Source organism: Condylura cristata, unplaced genomic scaffold (assembly GCF_000260355.1).
Source record: "Condylura cristata isolate star-nosed mole 26May11 unplaced genomic scaffold, ConCri1.0 scaffold00008, whole genome shotgun sequence".
NCBI classification, from domain to species: domain Eukaryota; kingdom Metazoa; phylum Chordata; class Mammalia; order Eulipotyphla; family Talpidae; genus Condylura; species Condylura cristata.
Window position 1 is genome coordinate 32,005,088 of NW_004567109.1, and position 27,132 is coordinate 32,032,219.

The 27,132-nt window shown below is 43.6% G+C and overlaps 1 protein-coding gene across 2 annotated transcripts in view; it reads right to left on the bottom strand.

Moving 5' to 3' along the window:
• The window catches only part of DAB1 (Dab, reelin signal transducer, homolog 1 (Drosophila)), a 353,365-nt gene that overhangs the window by 14,668 nt on the left and 311,565 nt on the right, over positions 1–27,132 (bottom strand). The window contains exons 8-12 of one of the 2 annotated variants that reach the window (XM_012722799.1): positions 15,335–15,385; positions 15,196–15,243; positions 10,626–10,688; positions 7,997–8,105; positions 1,250–1,798 (exon numbers count right to left, since the gene is read on the bottom strand). In XM_012722799.1, coding sequence (XP_012578253.1) covers positions 1,250–1,798; positions 7,997–8,105; positions 10,626–10,688; positions 15,196–15,243; positions 15,335–15,385 — 820 coding nt within the window. The remainder of the gene's footprint in view (positions 1–1,249; positions 1,799–7,996; positions 8,106–10,625; positions 10,689–15,195; positions 15,244–15,334; positions 15,386–27,132) is intronic. The other variant, XM_004679047.2, reaches the window with a different exon arrangement.

Sequence of the window (27,132 nt, forward strand, 5' to 3'; positions counted from 1 at the left end):
GAACACCTTCATGAGCAATCATGATGGTAAAAACACCTTAAACTCTGCAAGGCACAGAATGCTTTATTCCACATCCTAGTGAATCTTTTCCATAACCCTTATCTTAGCTAGATGAAGAAACTGTGGTTCATCAAAATAAAATGGCTTGCCCACAGGCATAGCACTCGTAAGGAATGAAGTTGCTCTTTCCAATGCAGAGTATTCTGCTATATGCCATCTACTTTTCTCCTTGACAACCTGAAGCTTTGAGCTGAAATCTGGCTTCCACAATGAGTCTTACGGATGCAACTTTCCTCCTGGCCTTCATGTTCTGCTCTATTTTTTTCCTTGTTGCCAGACTTTTAAAAAACTGTATTCTGTTTATTGAAGTGATATTTTTGGATAACACTCTATAATGCAGGGGTGTAAGTTCATCCCTTTTCAGATTTATGTCACCTCACCCACCATCCAGGCACCCCTAAACCTTCACATAGTCCATTGTGTCTCCTTCCCCCTTCACATTAAAATTTGAAAACTTCACATTTACTGTACCTTTTTTTTTTTTAAAGATTGATTACTGATTTATTTATGCATACAGAATTGGGGTGCAGGTCGGAGGTGCAGAGGCGATGAGAGGATTCATCCGAGACAGAGTGGGGCACAGAATTGGCAGATTGATGAAATACACTGCTGAGAGGAACAGTGGGTGAGACAGGACAGATCTGCTGCGCCATGTGGGACACCTCTGGGGCCCAGGATCAAACTTGCACCAAAGTAGCTGCAGTCAGCTGGCAGTGCTGTGGCCTAACCCATTGCACCACCAGGGAGGGCCCTTACCATAACTTTTTATATCAATATGTCATTGCAGAAATTTGAATGTCATAGTTCGTGTACACATAAAATGAATGAATGAGTAAATAAACAAAATCATAAGAGACAAAGGGACATGGTGGAAAAAGAACAGATTTGGATGCAAGTCTATCATTTTGCTGTCTCTTTGAACCTCACTTTCATTTTTTTGTCAAACTAGTTTAACAAAACCTGCCCTGAGTATGGTCATGAGAATAAAAATACTAAGCAGAAGGTATCTGGAGATAGCACCTGCATTATAATTGGTACCCTCTCCCCAAACTGGAAGCTATTTAATTGGTATCTAAACACAGACATCTGCTGAAGGTCACTAGATGAGATCTGACTCCAGAAACCCAGTCTCCAGAAGGGAAGCACGCCTCTTGCTGGGTTTATTATGTCTCCAAAGCAGGATACTCACGTGAATTGGTCGATGGTGTGGTAGAAGTCACAGGGGTCAAGTTCAACTGGGAGATGTCAAAGTCATCACAGTCATCTGTATCCTGTGCCACCCCGACTTTGTTGAAGTAACTGGAGAAGGCCTCTGAGGTACAGGTGAGGGAGGGTTGCTCGGGTTTGCGAGAGGGCACAGGTGGAGGCTGGGCCATCTGGAAATCCTTAAACATTTCTTTCCCCATTTTCTGCCTGGGCTTGTCGGTCTGTGGACTTGACCTGGAGGAGTCACCCGTGGCTGGGACAGTCGCAAGGGGGGTGAGGGGGCCTTGGAACATGGCGGCTGGCAAAGGCATAACAGTTTGTGTGGGCATGAAGGCGGCTGGCGGAAACTGCCCGGCCACAGCTGGCCAGGGCTGCTGAGTGGCAGGGAAGAGACCCGGCTGGCCCCATGCGATGGGCTGAGCCCCTGGCATCACCTGAGCGACTGGTGGCTGAGCACCCATGGCGATCTGCTGCTGGACAAGGGGCTGCTGGCCCCAGAAGGATGGGAGGACGGCGCCCATGGCAACATAACCTGGAAGGGTAAAAAAGAAGAGTCAAAGCAGCTCGGGTACGAATGACCTGTGGGTGAAACGACTAGCCAACACGTATGAGTGACGAAGTGTCACTGAGTGTCGCTGTGTGTGAGAGGGCGGGGCTGCAAAGACAAAGGGGCATAAGACCCTCTGTCACAGAGCTGTTCTTCTAGGCAGGCAAGGCCTCTTTAAGGAGAGGATTCATGCACTGGAGCCAGAATGCAGTGAGGAAGCAAGCCTGGCAAATACCTGGAGTGGGTGATACTAACAATCCTCATCTTTCTACATTTGTGAAAGGCTCCGGGGGCAGTGAGGCCAGTGGAAAGGATTGGAGATCAGGCCCAGCTGGGTTGGAGTCTTGCCTTCTTTCTTGCTAGATTGAGGACATTCCTGACTCCTCAGGCTCACTCTGAGTCAGTCTCTTTGGTGTAAAGCCAGGTTATAGCATCTTTTCCCTCAGCATCAAAGCAGGGAGAATTAGGGATCTGAATAGTGGCATTTTAGAGGCCTAGGTTAAAATTCAGACTGTCAATTCTTGGAATTTAGTGGGAACCTGCATGCTCTAAGGCTCTACCTTATGTCTAAAAGAGGAAAAAAGCAAAAAACCCTTTGCTTCATGGGGCTGGTTTAAGGATTAGTGGAGATGACACACTTCAGGCATGGCACAGTCCACCTGACAAAGGTCATTCTGCAGATGTGAGGAAGCGGTATGACTTGAAGGAGATAGAGCTGACAAGACTTAATACTTTGCTTGTATCTATAAGAGAGGTGAATGGTAGCTGTAGGTATTTTTGTGTATTGTTTCCCTATGATAATGATGCCAATTTTAGAGATTAAAATAATGTCAGTTAAATAGTGTCAGTTACTGGCAACTCAAGAGCACTGGGCACAGCAGTGTAGGTTGGGCCCTGCAAATCCCTTGGGGGTGCACTCACCTGTGGACTGTTACATTATGGTAATTGTTTGATGTAGGAGTCCTTTTCAAAGGAACTTGGGTGACACTATTTTATAATAATTTTATAATTACTATAATAATAACCTGTTAGATGCCTACTGTGTGATAGGTAGGTACAATATCTTTGCAGGGAAGATATTAATATATCCCACTTGGGGATAAGGAAACTGGTACTCAGAGAGGAAAAAAAAAAACTTCCCACAGTATTTGTGCCAACAGGACACGGCTACAGCAACCTGAACCTGCGATTCTATGTAAGTTTACAGACCTGACTACTCAGAATGTCTTCCAGTGTGGCTGAACCTGGGGATTTCCTCATCAAAACACCTTTTATTATAAATTAGCTTTTTTCCATTTCTTCTTCAGCTACAGTGACAGCATTTTATTGATTTTTGAAAAACTGTGTAGGTAGGTTGCACCATCTATGAAATTCACTTTAAGATATTTGAAGAAAACATTACAAATACTCATTGTGAAAAGGGGCACTGGGCTGACAGGTGGTGACCTTCTCATGGATCTTCCAACCGCCCCAACCCAGACATCCATTTTGGTGAGTCAAGAGGAAGCTTCAGCCTCCAGTTAGCCTAGTTTTTGTCTGCTTCCATCTCCTGCTCCTCATTGCCACCAGAGGACTGTTGAAAAATGCAAATATAGTGCTTCAGTGTTTGCAGCATTGGGGCCCCATGTCTTAGCTCAGCTTAGGAACCTTTGGGGGCTGCTCCCTCCCACCTCTTTATCTGTTCTTTCAATTCCTATTCCCATCAGCACCTTTCCCTGATGCAGGTGCAAACACCACCAATCCTGCTCTCTCCTCTCTGGGCCACCAGACTGGAAAGCCGTCGCCTGCTTTCTCCCGTGGCCACTCCTTGTTATGTGGAGACTTAGCATCAGTGATGTGGGCCCCTCCCTGGTTCTCCAGTCCCAGTGGGCTGCACCCATGTTCCTCTCTTTCATGGCACGTGTCACACTGTGTTGCCACTGCCTGCTCTCTTCCCTCATTAGACTAGAAACCACCTGCTAGCAGGAACCTTTCACAACTCTCTCCCCTCTGAGTCTAATGCAATTTTCACTATATATGAGCTGCTCTGTAAATGCTGTATGCTGGGGCAAAGCTCTTTAGAAAGGTGAATGAGTCATCATGAAATAAATGCTGTCACTGCATTTTTCTAAGTGTACAATTAAATTCCAAGATCTGTAAGTGCTCTGATCACTGATGAGTCTACTCTTGGTGGCAGGTTTCCCCTCTATCTTTTTTTTTCCCACAAGGAACCAACAGATGGGCTGTGCACACTCTTCTGGAGAGAGCTATTAGCATGTCTCTCTGGCTTCATGCCATCTGCTTCAGACCAAAGTACAATATTTAAAAGAAAAAAAGGCAGCACAGGGTAATTGGGTATCATGTTGGGGAACCTGCAGGTCTCACTCGCTTTTCCTGGGGGGCGGATCCCTGAGCTTGGCCTCGCTTCAGACCTGTGAGCTACAGCTCCCTGGCCACTGGCTGTGTGTGTGCCTGGCGGGACCCTCAGTGGAGGGCTGCAGGAGCACTGGCCATGGGAAGCCACTTGGTGGCTGCCACTGTAGCCACTTAACAGCTTAGTAACCATTTACTCATGAACGTTCAACAGGGGAGGGAGGAGGAGCCAAGGAGCATCTGTTTATGTCACAGAGTTCAGCTCAATCATAAATCTCCTTGCTGTGAAGTGAAACACCTGCATTACTGCCTTGCAGTTAGCTTTTTAAAAAGTGGTGAAGACTGCAATTTATAAGCAGATGCTGGCACCTGGGGATACCCTCATTATTTGAATAAAGAAAAAAATTAAGACTAAAATGTAGGAAAAACCTGGAAAAATGAAAGGTCTCCCTGACCTCTATAACCACTTGTATGGTATTTTTCAATGACATTATTTTACCTGGCTGAGTCACTCATTCAAAAAGGGCCCGAATGGGGGCCAAACATTGCCTTGGGTCTTGGAAATGCAACAAAGCATGAAATAAATACATATGTAAGTAAATAAATAAATAAAACTTCACCCCCAGAGCTTACCCTTTTTGCAACAAGCACCCCAAGGGTGCTCTTATTGAGCTCTTTCATTGTAAACCAGAAGCTACAGTAGCATGAGGGGGGTTGATGCAGTTACATAAGGCCTGAGTAGCAGGCTTGGGGCTCCTGAAGAGGGACTGTGGGGTGCTTACTTGTATACACACAGCCAGGAAGTGTTTTAAATGTTCTGCTTCATGAAGTAACTTACACGGTGGAATGATCATTATTCCCATTTTACAGACTGGTTTCCTGAAGTCTAAGAGGGATTCAGCTGAGTGTCACTATGCAGCCTGCTAGTGCTGGGGTCTCTGCACACCCAGCACATCCCCCATGGCTTCACCCTGACCCCATCCAGTGCTACATGTGCAGTTAAGAGATCAAAAGCCTAGATTTAATACTCACATTTAAAAAGCATCCCAAGAAAGGTAAGGGAAAAATGTAGTAGGTCAAGGCATTATTTCCTTCTACTGCAAAAATCAGCATAGTAATGATAATAACAATAATAACATTTTCTACACCAAACATCTATGATGTGCTGACATTTTTCAAGGCACTTAACTTTGTGCTCTCATTTAGTTCTCATGTTATTATTGCAAGGTAAGTATTATTTTAAACTTGATTATGAAAAAACAAAGCCCTTTGGTTCTCACAGGCTAAGTAACTTGCTCAGAAGTCTAAAGCTTATATATAAATAAAGAGCTGAACAGCACTCAACTCCAGCTCACCGGGTGAAAAAGACTCCACTGCCCAACCATTGTCCTGTGTGACCCCATCCATTTCCCTGTCTCCCCACTACTGACAAGGGGGCCTCGAGTGAGTCAATCGAAAGTCAATATCTGCAGAGGCATGTGAGGTCAGTTAAGGGAAGACAAGGTTCTGACTTGAATACCAACAGACACCAGTTCCATTCCTCAGCGTATCTTAAGTAGAGGGGAAAATATATGCTAATGGAATAATTTTAACTCTATGTTCTAATATTGAGATTTTGGAGGAAATTGGTCAGTTTTTTTTTCCCCAGCTGCTAAAGAGCCCGAATCTGGAAGTGCAGAAAGGCTGGACTCATGCAACATTGTAGGTGGAGAAGCAAGACTGAAATGCAGGTCTTCATAGCGCTCAGCTGGAAAAGGCTACGGAGGAGGCCTGGAGCAGGGCCTTCAGTTGCTTTTATCCAGTTACTAGGGCTGGCAGACCTGCGATACTGCCTTGGTCCCACCCTCTCATTTACTGAACAAGGAGTGGAGACTCAGAGGGGATGCCCCCCTCCCCCGACTGAGCTATCATTGCTCTCCCATGTCTCCCTCTCTTGTCCTCTCAGTCTGCTCACTTGTCACTTTTGCATGAGCCCCTCCAGGCTATAACTGCCATCTCTACCTCCTTTCCATTCCCCATAATCTGCTCTACACGTCTTCCCTCTGTAATACATCACCTTCTATCATATCACGTAAGTTACTTATTTTTATGTTGTTTCCTGTCTGCCCCCATAGACAGCAGGATCTCTTGGGCCCTCCCTGGTGGCACAATGGGCTAAGCACAGCCCTATGAAGCAGTCCGGGGTACTGCAGCATGAGTTTGATCCCCAGACAGGGAGGTGACCCAAATGGTAGACAGACCTCTTCTGTTTCACCTGCTGTTCCCCTCAGCAGTGTGTTTCAGTAGATCTGCCTGCTCTGTACCCCATTCGTTCACAACTCTAGCCTATACCCCAGTTCTTGCATGAATAAATAAATAAATCTTAAAAAAAAATAAAAGAAAGGAGGATCTCTCAGAAGGGAGTCTATCTGTGGGCCTATGTAGATGAGGGTGTGTTCAGCACCTAGAACAGCACTCAGTATTTGTATAATAAACAGCCCTGCAGATTAGGAAGTTTGGGGTGCAGGGTTCCCATCATCCATCCCAGCATATCTTCATCGGTCAAAATAGAGGCAAAGCATGGATGTTGCAAACAAAAGGATGAGGGTATGGGGTGCAGTCATTTCCAAATTTCTTATTTAAAAAATACATGCTATTACATTTTTCCCAAGGAAATTGTAAATATCCATTTTAGGTAAGGAAAACTGGTGATCACCACTGTCCCATTTTAGAGATGGGTAAAACAGGATCAACTGGGACGCTGAAATTTAGTTATTAAGCGAATCTCTAGGCTAGGGGCAGATTCTAAGTTGTAATTTAGATCCTTGGACTCAGAAGGAATAATTCAAACTACTTCAGAACAGGGTATGAATTTTTAATTCACTGTGAGTAACAGCAAGGTTTATATTTGGTGGCAAGAATTTGCTTCTAACACTATGTAATTAAAGGTAATTATTTATAGAAAAATGCAAGAAGATTTGTATTCTAAAATATTCAAACTCTGCTTGCTATTTATAAGAATAAAGTAGAAAATGAAAGATGAAGCCACAGATTTCAAATATGTAGTTAGAAAAAGGCATACAACTCTGTTTATGACTCCCATATCTGTACCAAGAACTAATGTCCCTTTAGGTTATGTCCAAGTGGAGGGCCCTGCCTATATGAGTCAGTGCCAGATGCCATGGAAACCAGTCAAGAAGTCTGTGGCTCTAATTTTTAACTCATCTCATATAGTAGCAGTAGCACATACGTGATACACACACACACACGTAATTTACCCTGTTGTAAAAGTAATATATCCATGTTAAAGATATTTGGAAAATAGAACAAATACCTTCTAAATTACTAACAGCCCCAATTTGCTCCCAATTCACAGCAGTGGTTTGCCATCTCTCAGGGTTTCTCTTTGTGAGTGCAAACTGCCTTCCCCAATTCTATACCAAATGAGGCAGGTTCCTTCTGTCAGGTTCCTTCTTCAAGAGATCTTTGGAGATCCCCTACTCACTACCCTCCTTCCTTCTGGCTGAAATGGATGGGAGGAAATGAAATGGACTGTTTGGCATGACTGTGTATAAACCAAGCCAAGCTCCCTAAAGCTGTACACCAATGTAACCTGGGATACCAAGCTTTCAGGTGAAAGTTCCACACACCACAGCTTTGTAAACATGCCCTGCTCCCAAATGCCCTTGCGGCACATGGTACCTTCTGAAGTCACCCAAAGAGTCACAAGGTGCAAATGGTGTTTACTATGGAGCTGGTCTGGCCTAGTTTACAGCAAGTGGTTCAATCAAACCTTTTACTTTCTCGGTGGGTAGAGACCAAAGGAAAGGAAGCAGGTGGAAGAGGGCTTACCTGAGGGTACAGCAGCAGTGCCGAAAGGTACAGAGCCAAACATGTCTGCACTGGCCGGAAGTGTCTGAGATGAAGATGGGATAAAGGCATCACCTGGAGTAGCAGGAGTCTGTCAGACAGAGAGAGGCAGAGGAGACATGAGGATCCTGGGAGCTCTGGCTCAGAGATCATGGTGGACAGGGAGCAGCAGGTACAGGAATTCCCAGGGTGGTAGAGGTGCAGGAATGAAGGGCGATGGAGGGGCAAGAATTAAGGGAAGTGATTTTGCAGAAGCAAGCCATGACCAAGGTCACTTCTGTGGTGTGCAGACCATGAGCTGGTTGGATGCACTCAATGGGTAAGGTGGAAAAAAGTGATTATGTTGAGAGTTTCTGTGAGGATTAAATGAGATCCTGCATTTCAATCAGTGCCATGTTAGGCACATGGCTAGTTTCAGCCCCTACCTCTTGGTTCTATTTTCTGGCCCTCAAATTATCCCATAATATCTGGCTTTCACCCTCTAGAAGTGGTCAATTTAAATCACCATACACCCATTCAGGACCTACTGTGCACCCAACTCCACGTTTGTTATTTAACACACATTAAATTGGTTGACTAAAGAATCAGATAGAGCTTTGTGACTGGAACAGAGGCCCTTGTACTCTGATACCGCCCAGAATTCAGCTTGAATCTTCACTTGCAATAAAGGCAATTGATATTTTCAAGAAGATGATGTAAAAAAATAATAAAGGTGCCTGAGCAGCCGAAAATTCTATAGTGATTGGCCATGCTGCAATTCCAGAAAGGTCTGTTGCATAAATTGGTGGGTAAGTTGAGGGCCAATGAAATAAAAACACCAGTGCTCACTTTTCCTTAAGATCTATACCCATTTACAGCACTCTTTTCCCTACAGCATTTGTCTGCTCAATGCTATAATATCCTTAATTTCTTTTCCCCTTGGAACAGACCAGGGCAAGCAATTAATCCTGAAACCATGGCAATTAGACAAGGCCATTTTTAGACTAGCAGCTTGCAGGACGAATGGCATTGTTCTGAGGATTATTAAATACCCATTTGGACTGCACTTGGGTTCAGGGCCAGAAACACAGCCCTGAGTTGCTGCGTTAAGCACTTTTAAAGACAATCAACACTGTTCCCTTTTTCCTCTATGTGACCTTGGGAGCATCACATTGCTTCTTGGGGACTCGGTTTGCTCATCTGTAAAATGAGAGAAGGCTGGAGGATTTTTTCAGACCTTTCAAGCTTCAAAGTCTACACTTCTGAGAATCCAAGAGCCCAGGGTGCAGCTGGTAACCCCAGAAGGGAGGAGAGAACATCAAGCACTAGAGAGGACCAGCTTCCCCGGAGACAGGAGCTGCTGTCCGTCCATCATGGCTGCTTTGGACATCAGGTGTTCAGAGCATGGCATCTGCGCCTCGATTCCCTGGCGGCAGCCGTGGGCAGCAGGATCCTGTGCCATCTGTCCTCAGTGGTGAGGTTACAGCCTTTTCTCTGGAATGCTCATATCGCCAATGAACCATAGCAACATCCCTTGCTTTGCACAACTACACGTTGCCCAGAGGAGCTGCCCTGCCCAGCAGCTTCAGCTGGTGCAGCTGTGGCTGACTGCTCTCCGCCCACCTCCGGGGAGTGGACCAGGAAGAGCTGGCAGGACCATTTAGCCCCTTTTCTTTGCAGTGGCTTCAGGGTTGCCTTTGAATGCATCTTATTCTCAAAGCACTGGGGTTCTAGTTTACTTTGGTTTCCTTCCCCCTCCTTCTTTTCATGTTCAAATTAGTGTTCCCTGCAATCTCTGTGCCTTGGAAACGTTAGCTGGCATACACACGCTGAAACTGGAGCTGGAATCCAAAACTTCATGAGAAACTCAATGAAGCCTGGAGAAAAGATGGAAGTGGGAAGAAACAAAGGGATGAGGGAATGGGAGGAACAAGAAAGGGCAAGATGACAGGGCAGAAAGGGGCAGAAGATGCTGCCTTTACTAGGTCTTAGGGAGGTGCCCTCAATGGCTGCAGGTGACAGACTGTTGAGTTTCTGCCCATATTCCTGAGGAGACCACATGGTCCTTGCAGGCAGAGGTCACGTCTAGTTCATGTCTCTCCCCCATGCAGCAGCATAGCAAGCACATAGCATGCGATTGCTGATGTGTGGTCTCATTTAGTTCTCGAAACAGAGGCATGTAGTATAATAATTCCTTTTTTAGAGGAAACTGAGGTGTAGAACAGCTAGTAACTTGCCCAAACCACATGGCTTTAAAGAGTTGGTGTCGATGGGCCCTCCCTGGTGGTGCAGCGGGTTAAAGCACAGCACTAAGAAGCTAAAGCCACTTCAGCATGGATTCAATCCCCGCCCCAGAGGTGACCCACATGGCGCGGCAGACCTCTCCTGACCCGCCCGCTGCTTCCCTCAGCAGTGTACTTGTCAATCTATCTTTTCTGCTCCTCACTCTGTCTCTGTGAATCCTCTCACCACCACGGTACCCCAGTTCTGTATGCATAAATAAATAAATCTTTAAAAAAAACAGAGTCGGTGTTGAAATTCATTGGGAAGCCTCTTTTAGTCAAAGCCCCTGTGCTTGCCACTGTTAACTGGAAAAGAGCAGGAACATGGGCTGGAGGGAGTGCATACTTACGGGGGGAGAGGTTATATCAGGAGGGGTTGACATGTCCCCAAAGAGTTCTAATTGGGTCACAGCCTGAAAAACAAAAAGATAACACTGTCACCACACGGAAAGCTGCTGTTGCTGGGCAGCTCTTTAAAAATAGTTGGAAATGTGGACACATTATTTTTTTTTTTTCATCAAGACTTTAGAAACAATAAACCTGCTGGTCATTACTCTACCTCATGCTCCCATAGTGTCTGGGATGTGGCCAGAATCAATTCTTGTATCTGTGTCTGTTTACTTGGGCTTACTCAAGGAGATGGCTCCTTAGCTACTTTCCACAGCAATAACTTCACACATATTTAACATCAAATGCCAATACTTTTTCTCATCTTTGAGAGACAAAGACAAGCAGGCAATCCCATCACTTGTTCTTCTTTCCCGAGTATATCCACATGGACAAGATGTGCTCATACTCCAAGACAGGACTTTATAGCCATGTCTCAGTAAATGCTCCTAATAAAAGCAACCCGGCTAGGTAGAAGTCATCATCCCCATTTTTATAGATGAATAAACTGAGTCTCATAAGTGACCTCAGGCTGGGATGTGAAGTTTCTTCACACACAGTCAAATGACAGGCCCTGAAAGGGTCTGTCTTTAGGATAAAAAATGTAGTTGAAAGAAAAGAAAACATATCATTTAATACAAGGAAGGGCATCCAAAACAGCCCAGTATATATACTATTAATCACTCCCAGGAACTCCATCACTGCAGACACTGGATCATATGCATTCCCATCTATCATACAGTGCCTGAGCAAGGCCAGCCGTAGCAATGCCAGAAACCCTTTAAGATATACTTAGAAATAAATATGCATACACTTCTAGCTCCACAGACTGTAGGGAGTCTATGGCCAGGAACCAAATGGCTTGACTTAATTATGAAAAATATATAATTGCATTCTTTTTTTGCAAGTCTACCCACTGAGGGAAACGAAACAAAACAAAACAAAACAAAACACTTCCTATTCATCTTCAGATTTTAAGTGATGGCTCCTAATGGGGGACACCTAAAAACAGCACTCAGAAGTGGGGGGGTGGGTGTAGAGTTTGCATGCCTGTCACACAGAACCCCTGTATGGGAATTCTGCTTGAACCAGGCATGGCTGAATCTCCATGATTTGAACAAGAAAGGAAGGCTTTCTCCTACTGCAGAGTCAGTGAGCTCTGGGGGCTGGAAAAGGCCCCATGCCTGGGAACAGACCTGGGTCTACCACTTTCAACCAAGTCCCACTATACAGGAAGACTTCAGTCTGGTGGGGATGATCCCCAGATGTGGAAGATTTCAAGGTGATGCATGAGAGATGGCGACAGAGATCTGTACGGGGCACTGTGGGAGAACCCAGATGAGCCAGTCAGCTTTTGGCAAAGAAGTTCAATAAGAGCTTTCCAAAGAAAACAGCCATCTGAATCCAGAAGAGGAGAAGGTGTTAGCCAGGTAACCATGCAGAACAGAGGTGGCCCGGGCAGAGAAAATACACAAGCAAAAAGGAGGTGTGTTGTAAACAGTCTGGGGTTACCAGCATGAAGGTGAGCAGCAGAGCAGAAGCCTGTAAAGTGTAAGTGGCCAGACCCAAGGTCATGGTGGAACTTGAGTGCCTGTCAGTCTCTGCCCCCACTAGCTTTCTGTCGTAGGGGAACAGTCCAGCACTAGGGGACAGTACTGAGGTGGCCGGCATCCACATCTGCCTTCGGGCAGCCTCCTTTAGTATATGAACAGTATTTAATGTTATTAGTGAAACTCTGCCAATCCTTTAGGCTCTCTCCTAAATTCATAAGAGGAATAATTCTATTTAATCATTTCAAATGAAGCTCTGGGCTTCCTTGCAAATGGAACTCACTGCTTTTAAAATGGCCCACAACTATTTTCAGTGGTAAGAAAATATTAAAATGAAGTTAATAATTAAGTCACACAATTTACATTTCAAATGTGCTGAACTCGTGGCATGCTTTTACTAACATCATAAATATAATTTATTGGCTAATTTTCTCCTTAAGCGCAACTTTTAAAATAACCTTCATTCTTGAGCTATAGACTTTCCTCTTGCCAGATGATTTTCACTCAAGGATTAAACGAGAAAAACATGTAGAGGCATAAAACATAGATTGTTATTTCATTTCATTGGATTTGCTGTTTAAATAGAACCTTGAGTTAATTAAATTTTATAGAAAAAAAGGGATTCTCAGGCCATAAAATTAAAAATAATTCTAATAACCCTATGTGATTGAGAATCTGGAATATTATCTATTTTCACAGCCCCCTCCCCATGCTAACCCCACTCCTTTATTTGTAACTTAATAAGCCATGTTCCATCTGATAATATTGTCGTAATTAATCATTTTAATGACGTTAAGAGAATAACCATTCACATCTGTTACACACTTTGTAGTTTATAACACATTTTCCAATACATCATCATCATGGTGTCGCTGACTGAGTCCCATGCAGATGAGAGTGTGGGGTCATCTCTCAGTGTGTGTGGTACACAGATGAGCTCCCTGAGGCAGGAATTGAGTGATTTGCCTCTGATCAATTAAGGGAAGTTACCTGACTAAGTCAGTTAAAGGTGGGTGGACTTGACCCACAGTCCAAGAAACATTAGTTTTGTCTGTCTACCTACATACTTACCTACCTACCTACCATCCATAAGTCACAGAGCCCTAGTTAGCCCTTATAAGTGGTACCAGTCCAGTTCCACATAGTCTATAACTAGAAGCCAGGGTTCCTAAAAGGTCAGCCATGGTGAACACCGATTAATCTGCATTGGTGAAAGTCAGCTGAAGAAGCTACTCCCCTTGAGTTATTGGCTCATCAGATCGCAGGTAGATGTGTGGCTTTCAATGGCAGGTTCTGCTCCCTCTTTAGGGTCTGAGCATTTCCCAGGGTAAACAGAGTGACTCTGGAAGCTGCCAAGGTCAGTTCTTGACTCCTGCAGGAGGATCCCTTCATCCTCCAGGCTTGTTCCTTCCCTAGCCATTCTGTGACACAAAAAATGTTTCCCCAAGAAAATTGCCATTTCAAGATTAGTCCCATCCTTTTTTCAATCAGACTGCTGCAACTAGATTTTGATGTCCCTCCCATGGAGAAATTCTGAAGATGCCACTGATAAAGGCTGAGACATCCTGGGCTGACTTCCAAGACACATTCTTACAGACCCATTCTCTGTGATTTGACATCAGGAGTTCCTCATGTAGGAAAAGTATGAAGCTCCCACTGTACATCAGCTACTGAATCAAAACTAAGGGATGCAGAGAAGAGCAAGACTTTCTGTTTCTATTGTGTTGAGCAGGTTATTCCAAAGAACAGACACAGACCAAGGCAGTGTTATGGAAGAAAGGCCCACCAGGTCATGAAAGGAAGGGTGACCTTAGGGACTTTCACATGCCCTTGCTTCTCCCAGGAATGCTCATTCCACCCCCTATTCAATTCAACACACATTAGAGGATTTCTTTTTTCTTTCTTGGACAAGTTTCCTACCTCAGTTTGTACTCCATAACAGCTAATATAATATACTTAAATCAAAGGTTCTCAATTGCTGCAGGTAATTTCCATTGCTATAGGTAAAATACTAATGTCTGGCTTCTACCTCTAGAGATTCTGATTTCAATTGGTTTTAGGTGTAGCCTAATAACTGGGACTTTAAAAGCTCTCTTGCTGATTCTAATTTGCAGCCAAAGTTGAGAACCCATGTTTTAGAGGCTTCCCCAACTCTCTGTACTCAGAGGTGATGATACTCATTGGCTTGTATATCAACTGGTCTGAATAAACAAACACAGGCTGTAAAGCAGTACATCTATTTCAGGGTATACTGAATGAACAACTCTGCCTGGTTTTTACTCCCAGTGGTGCGCTTAGCACGCCACTGCGTTACTGCCCTATCCCATCCTGTGTGATGTTACACTAGGATACAGTACACGCTTCTTGGAGACGGTCTATGAGGGTGCCTGGGACATGACCAGAGATGGAAAAATGTGTTGAATGAAACAAAGGAGTATCACTTACTACTCTCCAATATGCACAAGCACACAGACACAGACACAGACACACACACAACTTGACCTCATTGCAGGACCCACCAATAGTCTTCCTGTGGACATTAGAATAGGAACTCAGGCCCTCCCTGGTGGCGTAGCGGGTTAAAGCACAGCACTGAGAATCTAAAGCTGCTTCCGCATGAGTTCGATTCCCGCCTGCCCCGGAGGTGTCCACATGGCGAGGCAGACCTCTCCTGACCCACCTACTCTTCCCCTCAGCAGTGTACTTAGTAGATCTGCCTGTTCTGTTCCTCACTCTGTCTCTGGTGAAGCCTCTCACTGCCCCTGAGCCTCTTGCCTGACCCCAGTTCTGTATGCACAAATAAATAAATCTTAAAAAAAAAAAAAAAGAATAGGAACTTAGTGGAGGAGAGGAGAGCAGATCATCTGCCATTCCTGCAAGCTCCGTGAGGAAAACATGGATACAAGAGAATGAGTAACATGGATACAAGAGAATGAACAGGACAACCTCTCATTTAATAAGAGCCTAGAAGTGGGGGGCTTACCTTTGTTGCCTCAAAAATCTCATCAAAGTCCAGGGGCAGATTTCTGTTCTGTAACCACAAGGCATGACTTATGAGCATGAAATGAGCGATGGGGTGATGACATGAAACAGTTAACCAGAAAGGACCCTCTCGTTCTTACCGGGATGGCTGCAGCAAACCGTTCTTCAAAATCCTCAAATGGATGACCGTTCTGAAAGTGTAAGGGACGATGAATGATGAAGTGGATGACACACAAATGACAAGGATTTATGAGTTTAATGATGGCGGTATCTATGGTTTATACTCCCATGGTCTCAGCAGAGGCATACTCGCCAGTGTACTGTGAAGCCCTGGAATATGTTCATAGCAGATGCTAACGCAGGCCCGCTTAGGGAATTCAGAGATGGGAAGGGCGTGCATTTATAAAGTCCACCTTCCTGGAATGACAAACTTTACCCAGCCCATCTCAACAGTGGTAACCGGTAAGAATATGATGCTTATGCTGGTGATTTTTGTTTGGGAAGGAAAAAATGCTTTAACTGAATGTGATTCTTTGGTGCAGTCTTTGAATTGCTCTGTGCCTCTCGTACTCTGTCTGAAATGCTCTGCTCATCTGTGTAAGCGCGAAGCTCACCAAATTCTTCAAATTCAGCTGATGCTCACCTCTTCCAGGAAGCGTTCCTTGATCCTCTGGACTGAAAAACCCTCCTCTGAGAATTATAGCACATGGTCTGTTCTGATTACTCACTGAGCCTCCACTTGTGTTCTTGTTCTTGAATCTCAGAGGACCCGTGTACAGTAGTACTCAAAAATACTTTGTGCATGCTTGGATGTAAGCGACCAGCAGCTGAATTGCTTTGCTGAGTTTTTAATTTTAGTGTTTATAACTATTGAGAGTTTGCTAAACTCCATATTACTGCCTTTGCTTCCATTTTGTGTGGTCAATAAGCCTGAACTGATACAAACCATGGTCAAGTGCCCACAGACACGTAAGTAATGGTAAGTGACCCCCCCCGACCCTCCCAGCCCTTGTAATGTAAGTGTTCTTCCTCAGGTGAGCCCCTGAGATAAGACCCTTGGAAGTTTACCCAAGCCTTCCCTCTTTTAGTGTAAAGATAGCTGTGGCCCCAGAACCCCAAAGCACTTGACCCGTGGGCCCCAACAAAGGCATGCATGTACCCTAGGTCCTGCCAAGCCCCCTCTGGAGCGCCCTGCCCTGACCTTCCCACTTGGCCCCTGGAAATACAGCCTGTGAGTAATAAACTTCTTTATTTCAAGTCCCAGTTATCTTTGGTTGGATTGCAGCTCACCATCCAATAGCCCGGGGCTTGCTTAACAACTGTAAATTTAACAAAGTCTCAACAATAACATGATGTATATTGAGGCATGCTATATATCTGTATATATATTTAACGTCCACGTTGCTCTACGGGTCATTTATATCATTCTCTGAATGATTTCTAAGCAGTTTAACAGAAACATAATTCTGATAATATTGACCTTTTAGTTATTGACTCCATTTTAGTCATTATGCATGAACAGAAATAATCATTTCCTAATTTTAGGAGAGCTTCCCGATGGCAGTAGAGGAGTGGGGAAGCTATTACTCAATAATTTCATAATCTTTTTCATTTGCCAGAAATCACTTTTATTTTGTTTTTAGAAAATGTGGCTGCTTTGTTGTTTGGCCCTGACTCTGGGGCTATAGACTAGAACAGAACCCATGAGCTGTACGCACTGCAGCGAGGCCTTCAGACCAAAGTCCAGTGAATTTATCAGCAACCTGCTATTGCCAGCCACTGGCTCACCAAGAGGAGAGAAGGCACAAACGCATAACCACAGAAATAAAAATAATAACGTTTACTATTATTATTACTACTATTATTTGGCCAGAGGTGGGGAGGCAATATTAGTCTAACTGATCCTATAATCTATGGTGTGGCCCAAAAGGTTAAGGGTATGTCGCTACATCCTTTATAAATTCACACACTTCTAGGGATTTATGGCAGAGCCCCTACCAACTAGCTCTGGGTCATAACTTTTAATAAAACATTTTTTAGTGTCCAAAATCTCATTACATCTGTCCAATATAAAAAAGCAAATGGCTTCAGAGCATGATGGATGAATTAAATAAATTTGAAAAACAGCCTGTGGTACAGTCTCATAAAACCCCACCATATAATGGAAATGTGTGAGGATAACCAGCGTCAGCTCGAGCCCGTCACTTCCCTGGTGACAGGAGAGGTGGCCTTTGGTGAGGTGTGGGGCTGGGTGTGGTGACGCAATTTCCGTTAATCCACATGAAGCCTGGTCTGGGTGTGTTGAGCAAATGAACCTCCTTGGAGTGATTCGAATTGGATTGAACCAGAGCTGTGCTGGATATGTGACGGGGCAAGTCAATTAGTCTCAGTGTTCTCACTTTTCAGGTGCGACGGTCGTGCTGATCTCATCTCATCTTTACTGGAAGGACTAGTTCTCATTCAGTATTTGGCACATAGCAGATGTTCAATAAGTAACTATTCTAATGCTCATCCTATTTCTTTTGGCTCACTTTTTTCCCCCCCATGCAATGTACACATTCACATTTTTCAATGTTTGAAGCTACTATAATATTTGGAAAAAGAAGGAAGAAGACAACAGAAAACAATCCTGCCTAGGCCCTGCACAAAAGGATGCCAACGCTTCCAGGGCTCAGACCCGCACCCTTCATTCAGTCCATTCTGACTGCAAACTCATTCTCTATTCTCATTTCTGACTATCATCCTGCCTGATCATCTTCCCAGCCAGACCTTTGGTCTGGCCCTTGTGGTTATTTTCCATATTGACCTGGTCTCTCTTCTATCAGAAACACCCAGCCGCTGTGACACCCAATGTGTACTTTCTCCCTGCCAATTCTCTAGGGCAGGACTGGGAACCCAGCCCCTCTCTGCCCACATCCCCAACTCTTCCTTTTAGTCACAATTACTACTAGAGCTTCACTTAAATCTTTTCCTCTTCTAAATATATTTTCACACTTACTATCAGAGCAAGCCTGTAGCTTTGTGTCTGCTTTTAGAAGCTCAACAAGACTTCAAAATACCCATGACTTAAAATTTCAGTAAGATTTAATGGAAAGGATTCTTCTGTGTGGTTTTGATCTACTTCGGGACTGCATCTCATTAAGACATGGGCATAAAGCTTCTGCAGGGAGTCTGATCTCCCCATCATCTGTTTTTGAAGCAGTGGGGACCTTATCACTCTGTAACTGAGGAAGGTTACTGATACGACCAGATGCATGTTACTCTTGCAGCAAAAATGCTAGCGGATGAGAGGAGACTGGGGGTGAACATGTCAAACGGAATGAAAACTCATTTATGGCTGCTGAGTCAGATGCCTGCATGGGCTCTCACCCCTGGCTACACAATATAATCCACTGGGGGAGTGTCTACAAAACTACTGATGCCATCAGAGATTTGGAGTCGATTGATCTAGAGTAGGTCCTGCATAGAGGGTTCTGAAAGCTCCCCAGGTGACTCCAATGTGCTGCCAGCTCTGTGAATCACTGTGCTGGGGAATGAACTCTCTGTAGGAATAATTAGCGAAAGTCCTAAGGGGAAACTGAAGGCATCGTGATTGATTACATAATTGATTAATTAATTTCTTTAACAAACATTCACTGGGTGCATTGCACTTGCCCTGGTGAAGTGCTGCAGATACAGAGATTAATAACCCATGGCTCTTAGAGTCAGGGCACATGATGCTAGCTTGGGTTGGGAGGAGTGGGACAAGGAAGGCACAAGGCTTCTAGATCTAAACTAAGAGCAATGCTGCAAAACGGATGAATTCATTTAGCTATTTGGAAAGCTCCAGAGAAATGGATTCATTTAGGTGATACATAACTGCACCATGGTTGGTGCTATTAAACCACCGAGTGGCTCCAGGTATATGAATGCATGTGCCTTTCCCTGGTGGGTGATTTCACATGGAAGATACATGCTAATGAAGAATAATTCCGTTGGGCTGTCTAGAAATTTATGATATCAACCTTTAGCCAAGAGTAAGCAGTGAATTGCCTACTTCCTGGCAGTGACAAAAACTCTTTTTGGAGACTTAAGAACAGAAGGTCAAGTGAGGGAACAGAAACTATGATGCTAGTAAATTACTTCCCCTAGGAGCTTTGTGCAGGTGACTGTATACCTGCACTGTCTATTAAGGCAGTCAGTAGCTACAGGTGACTACTAGGTACTTTGGATATAGTTACTATGACTCATAAGCTGAATTTTAACTTTTATCAAGTTTTCATTAATTTCTATTCAAATGACAACAACACAGATATTACTGTATTGGATGTAACAGTACTAGCTATATGTTAAAAAAAAAACAAACACAAGTTTCTGGTCGATTGGGTGCTTTCTAAAAATAAGATAAAATTCTTCCTTATAGTTCTTTCTGGTCTTTTAAGGAATACCCTAGATTTGATTGACTGGAAAAGCTAAATGGGAGAATTGAATTCTAGGTTATGTCTAGACTGTACCATGAAATAAAATTAGGTTTGCAAAAGCAGCAGTCTTCTGGAAGTAAAAGGCTTTATATTGCTTGGACTCGGCCAGAGCCTGAGCCTTGTGAGGTTTTGAATGGAAATTAAGGTTCATGTTGCCAGTGGAAATCCACGAAGGCTTATTAGCACATGGGCAAAGTGGAATCCTATTACATACTGAAATGTCCCAGGGCCACTGTGGTCTGGGGGTCCGTGGTATCACTGGATCCGATCCCTTGATTTAATATTAGAATTGGTGGCATTGTGAGGATGTAGCTGTAATGATTAAGAACTTCTCTCTAATTACTCAAAGTTGGGACTCTTTCAGCAGTCCAAAGCCCTGTTTCTCCAAGCAGCGAATCATTTCAAGAGTGTCCCAAAGGTTGCCCAGAAGGCTAGAGAGTGGAAAGAAATGTTTAGCTTTTTATGAAAGCTATATTTTCCTTTGAAAAGCATTTCAGTGTAACACCTGAAAATCCTTGGACTATGCTATTTTTACATCTGGCTTCTGAAAATTTAAGCTAGTCCTTAAGACAGTGTTTTCTTTCCCATTTCTTTTTTACTGTGGTAAGAATATGTGAGATCTATATATTTTATTAACAAATGCAGAACCTAGACCTTAATCACCTTGCATAACTAACTTCATAGCAGTTGATTAGTAATTTTCCACCTCCCATTCTCCCAGTGCCTGGCAACCACTATTCTACTCTGCTTCACTATGTTTGCTGATTTAATAGGCCCTGAGTGAATGACAGCACGCAGCATTTGTCCTCTTGTGTTTGGCTTATTTCACTTAGTATGATGTCCTCAAGTTTCAGTCATGCTACCACATGTGGGAGTGCTTCTTTTTTCAGGCTGAGTAGTATTCCACTTTATGTCTATACCATGTTATTTTTTTTTTTTAATCCATTCATCTATTCACCTTTATTCAGAAACTGCGAAAAGGGCAGACACCTTGAACAAAGATCAGGGCACCAAACTGGCCTAAGCAGATTAAAGGGACTTAGGAATCTGATTCTGGAGGCTTGAATTGCTCAACCTAAACCACATTTCAAGAAAATAAATTTCCTTGCCTTTGAAAACAATGGACACTTTTAAAGTTAGAAACTTGAGGTCTTTAGGAGAGGTAGGGAGGGGAAAGAGAGAGCGAGATCAGAAACAGAAGCTTTCCGGTGAAAATGCGCTTCATCACTGAGCCTCAGTCTTCTTTTCTGCAAACATAGGGATAATAGTGCTTACAAAATGAACTTGCTGGGACAAAGTGGTGAAAAGAATTGGCAACAGCAACTAACAGAATGGAATCTCAATGAATGTCAGTTCTCTTTCCAAAACTACCAAAAGAGAAGGAAGGATGAGAGGAAGAGGAACAAAGACAAGGAAGAAGGAAGCAAGAGAAACGTGAGGATGAAGAGGTGGGAGAGATGGAAGGGAGGGAAGTGAGGAAAGTGAAAGGGAGGGAGGAAGGAAGGGTGAGACATTCTTAAAATGCTATTTTTAAAAATCAGGGTTAAACTACTTAAATGAGTAATTAGAGACAACTCACTTGTCTCTAGGCAACTAGAGACAACAGACGGAAGGAAACCATGGTAGCAGCGTTGGGGTGACAGCTGTCAGACTGTGTTAACCAGTCACTGGTGTCTTTGGCTATTTATGAAGCAACTATGCTAAGACACAGTCCTTCTCCTTCTCCACATGTGTCCTTGTCATATGAGGGAGAACATGGGTAATTACCAGAAGGTGGATGTTATAATTGAGACAATCATGGGAAGCCCTTGGCCAAGAGTGCTTGGCTCAGAGGAATGCTGTGATTCATTCCTGTGGTTACTGCTGCTGTCGTGTCTATTACTGAGCACACTGTCTCTAGTCGAATCTTGAGGGGTCTGGAAGCCAGGAGCAGCAGATGCTTTAAGATGGCAGCAGTAGTGCTGGGATTTGATGAAGTCGATGCCGTCGTCACAAGACAGTGATCCTAACGAGAAGAGGTGATCTAGCTATTTCGATGATAGCAGCCAAAGTGGGGCTTGGAAAACATCATCCTCCCCACTGCTCACCTAGAAGAGCACTGAACTCCAGTCTCAACCCATGACCTATCCCAAAGAGCTGACCTCTGGTGGGGCAGGCTTCAGAGGGCGCATCCCCTTCATTCCTCTTACTTCAGCTCTGCTGTAGGGGAGGGGCAGGCTGAAGATGGCTTCTCGTTAGTGGCTGTCAACAGAACAGCACTCCCCCTCAGGTATGAACACACCTCACAAACTAGAAGCCAAAGGGGAATATTTTCTCAAAGCGTGCAATTATTTGTTTTTAATTATCTCTTCCTTTATCCCTTTTCCTTTTAAAAATCTATTATTCTAGTTCCACACAGCAAAACCTCAAGGATTTTTAACAAACGAGCAAGATTTGGCATCCATTCAGACCTTTGAAAAGGGAATGAATTAGAATCACAGTAATGTGAAATTGGCTCCTGTCAGCCGGCTGACAGGCTCCCCACACACTTTTGGGGAGGAGGGCAGGGAGCCTCACAGAGTCAGTTGTCTCTTTGCTCATGTGTCTCTTTCTTGGAGAGGCTATTCCTGCTGTCCAGATGGCACCCAAACGGTAACAAGAAATATTGGATGGGGCTGAAATCAAGAGAGACTAGCAGAGGCTTGGGCTGAACGTGGAGTAAATCAGAAGTCACAAATGGAGAGATGTCACAGCAAAGGAAAAAATAGTCAGGAGGGCTTTGCCTGCTGCTCTCACAGCCGTTCTGTGCAGAATGTTTTTCCTTCTTCCTCCAGAGGAATGCAGATTTTATAGGCATGGTCATTGAGCTCCTTATTCACTTTGGCACTAGTGGGTTAGATTCTCAAGATATTCATTTTGTAATGAATAAATTCTTGAATGTTCACTGTGAGCCACAGTGTCCTCACTGTGCCAACACTGTTAGGACGGAGATGCTCACCTTCCCTTTGCCGAGATAGGGAAATGGGTGGATAGTGATCCAGGTCAGAGCAGTGGGGGGTGGTACCGAGTGAATGACACAGCATGGGCCGTTCATTCTGCTGCTGCCAGGCTGTCCACGAGACTGAAGGCAACTCTACTGCGAAAGATCGAACAAGGATCCTGCTTTCGTGTGAATGGACTGAGTGGTTTCTCCATCTCTTGGGCTTTTCTTTGTTGTCAAATTAGGGAACTATCCATCCATCCATGTTTCTGAAGATTACCCAGCAGAAAATTTAAAGCAAGCTTAGCATGCTACCTGTCATAAGTGACATCTCCACCAACATCTGCTTATTTGAGTCATAAATCAAGGCAACAATTTAATGGAGTACCCTTTGAGGACTATGGTGAATTTTTAGCACCTGTTTGATGGCATGTTAGCCAATTTTGTGAAATGCAGATTTGCGGAATACTGCAAGTCAAAGAGACTGTTGTGTTCTCTAACCCAATTCAATATTTTTCCCCAATAAAGCAAATGAGGTCTTTGTTAAGACAACATTTTTCCAAAGTTATAATAATGTTATGATAGAGCTGGGGTGAAATCCCAACTTCCCAAATATTAGTCTAATCCCTTTGTTATCACAATGGACCCAGAGTAGTGGAGACTGGGAGGAAACAGTCAAAAGCCAGAGTTTTACAAGAGGGAAGCTAAAGCCTCAAGGAAAGTTCACTTAACTTTTATGTAGAATGGTGAGATAAATGATTATGTCCCAGAGCTCTGAGGATCAAATGAGACAGTGATCATCAACAGACTAGACTTGGAAAGCAGCCTAAGAATCTGGAGTTAAAGGAACTCTGGAAGAGGATTATTCTTATGGGCTCTGACTGATTGTTCACATCACAAATAGTTTGTGACTTCATGTTGTACTCTCACATGCCCTCTATTCTTCTCCTTTTGGGTGTTGGTACAAACTATTCCCTATAAATGATGCTTTCCCATCATTTGTCTGGAGAAGCAGACATACCCCATGAGACTTGGGTCTACTCAGCTCTTCCAAGTCTTCCTCCATGACCTTTGTGGTAGATTAGATAATTCTCCTCTGGGCATCACACATGTCTATCTGTTTTAATGATGGATTCCCTTTTCTCTATTATAGAATATGATCCTACAGAGACCCTATGCAAGGCTGTATCTTATTCAACATTACATTCTTAAAGCCTAGATAGCCCAGTAGCTAGTACGTAGAAGGAAATTTTATTGAATTGGAATTTTTTTAAGAAATAGAATGACTGAATGAATGGTCTTGCTTATGCAATAAAATAGAAAATGGAATGAAAAGAAACGTGGTGCTAACATGGCTTACTAAGTGAAGGGGATGGTAGAGCATATGGTGTTTTTGAATACTTAGGATGTGTGTGCACACTCATGTGCACACACACATGGGCACACACTCACTCATTCAGTGTCTTGGCATTTGCATTATAAAGATGTCAATCCACTCTGTCATCTGACCTGCTGAGACTCTGCAATGTGATTAAAAGGCCCTGGTTCTAATTTCTAAGAAAAACTAGGGAGCCATCCGTGAATAAGCTAGGAGAACAGCCATAGCATATTCCTCAACCCCTTCTGATATCTAGATGGCACTTCCTTCTGAATTTCCCAGTTGTCCCTAATAGTGGGTCAAGGGTAGCAGTCCATCTGAGACATTCTTCACAACTTGAAGTTGAGCCAGTATTTGATCTAATCACCTTTCCCCACATTGTAGTGATTGGTAAGGTGATTGTATCCCATACTGGTCAGTCTCTCCAACTTAAAGTGTCCAAAGAACTTTTAATCTCCCCAAACTCATTCCTTCCTTGTCTTCTGAGATTTTGTAAATACCACCAACTCATACCTGGATTCTTAAGCCCCCCAAATATGTTAGTCTTAATCCTTCACTCTCACTCACCCTACCACCCAATCATTCATTAAGATATTCTGATTCTATCTCTAATGTACCCCAACTTTTTCCATCTCTGTAGTGTGTAAACTGCTGCTTCCACTTCTTTAATTTCTCATAAAGCAGAGTTTCATTTAAGAGCAGATCAGATTTATCCCTTTGCATAAACTCTCCAGTCTTCCATTATACTTGGAATATAAAATCCAAACCTTTCACCTCTAAGACTGTCCATCCTCAGCTGCCATGTTTGTGTCTGAACTCATCCTCCATATTCTCCCCTCTCGACACACAGTAGACACACTAGGCAGTATGTGCAATGGATGATGGAAGGGGTGCTTGAACAGAAAGATTTATTTACCTAAAACTGGCTCTGAGAGGATACCTTTAGCATTACAGAAATTGTACAGTTAAAACAAAGATACACTTTGCACATCCTACTACTGGGACAGAGGCTGTCCAGGTTTGTCATTTGTGACTCTGACATCACTGTTCTGTCTCTGGCTTCTTTTCCAGCTAGTTCTCTGGTGCCACAGCCCTGTCCCTGAAGGCCAGATAGCCAGTGCAAGAAGGCATGTCCAGTGAGATTGTACACCACAAGCACTGACAGTCCTTAGTGACATGTGTGTTTTGTGAAAGGTCTTTTTAATTAAAAGGAGTCAAAACCTCCTTGATGAAGTAACCAGTGATTGAGATCATCATTTTTAGTTTGCGCAATGCCCAACTGCACAAGTTACTCTTGACCTGTCTTTCTCCATAACACCCAATCATCTATTAAGAAATGGTGATTCTACCACTAGAACATATCCCAAGCAGCCCATTCTGGTCTGAAGCAGAAGGGATGGCTTAAAGAGTAACATTAAGACCTCATCCCATTCTTGGCAAGCAGGGATCTTTTGGGACAATAATAATAACAGCTAATAATTAGATGGTGCTCCCTTTTTATGTACCATATACTACTCTAAAAATGATTTCATATTTTAATTCATTTAATTATTTTAAATGAAGGTGCTATTATTAATCTCATTTTGAGAGAAGGAAGCAGATACAGAATGGAAAAAAGTTAATTAACTTGCCCAAGGTCATACAGCTAGGAAACAGTTGAACCGAGCATTTCACTGAAGTAGGTTAACATGGAGTATGTGCTCTTAACATTATGCTCCTATGCTCCGGTGAAAAGAACAAAGGTGTCAGATAACTGCACTTTAAGACTAGTGACAGGTAAGGGTTCTGGAGGAAGCCATGAGTGGGAATTTTTGGAGCCTGTCCTATTCCAGTCCACCCCACTGCCCTCTGGAGGACGGCCAGATCACACAAAATTTTAGCAAGTAGTAGCCCTATCATGATGATAGAGGTGAGGGGCTACAACTTTAACAATAGCATCAACTTTGTGTTGCCAAAGAGACAAGATAGGAGATTTACAAATAGAAGAAAGGGGCAGGGGCAAAGCATCAGCTTGACAGTGACAACACACAGCAGTGGGAAAGAGGAGTAATGCTGGCAACGAGGGCAGCTGCTAGCCCACTAGAGAGAAGCCTGACATGCTGACAGAACTCTACACCAGGTAGGGAAATGGGAGGTGGAGAACAGGAAAGTGTGTCATAGAAAGTGGGTGACTGTCACCTTAACAAGAGCCATTCTTTATGCAGAGCCCAGCAGCAGTGCTTTATCCATTATAATCAGGCTTTTTCCCTTGTCTTTGTAATATCTCAATCTCAATCTTCACATCCATAAAGTGAAGGAAATAGCAGTTGTCATGTTACTTAGCCTAGATAAACTAAGTCAAGCATTGACATCCACTGGGGGACCTTTGTAAATCTCCTCATATGTAAATACACACAAGCTTTACAAAGGCAGGTCTACAGCAGCGGTGGGTGGGGCCCAAGAAGTTGTGTTTTTTAAAAGTGTCAGAAATGAATGGCAGGCAATGCAGTCCGTGGGGATGTCTGAACTAGATCTAGCTTACGAAGCACTGCACACGCTCCCGGGCTCTGTAAGTGCTCAGCAAAGGTTCCTTCCATGCCTCCTTCCTAAACCATTGCAAAAACAGGCTTGGCATGCTTTGAGTTGGGACTGTGACCAATATATACATACATACATATATATACATACATACATATACATATATATATATATATTTATTCTCCATGAGCACTCATTTATCTTTCCTCTTTTTTAAAACTCGAGTTTATTCATTATTTTTCTGCAACTACTAATAAAAGCAGTTTGGGAGAAAGAAAGAGCCCTTAACATAATGATTTATCCAGAAAAGCAGAATTACTGTACCAAGAGAGAATGAGTGTCAGCATCGATGGGTATTTATGGGGCACTGTATATCAGAGCTCTGCTCATTAGCGATGCTGTAGTTAAGGTTCTGTGAATGTTAATGATCTGTAGTAGAGGAATAATGATAGACTTGCGGCGGCAGCAGCAGCAGCTCACAGATCCTCCCAAATCCCATTTTTTATCATGTAGCAGACCTCCAAGTAACCTGATATATGCCCCAGGAAGGAGCAAGCTCACGTCAGGGCACTGGTCCTGTGGTAGCACGCTCACAGCTCTTGCACAGGTAGTAAAGTTGGCAAA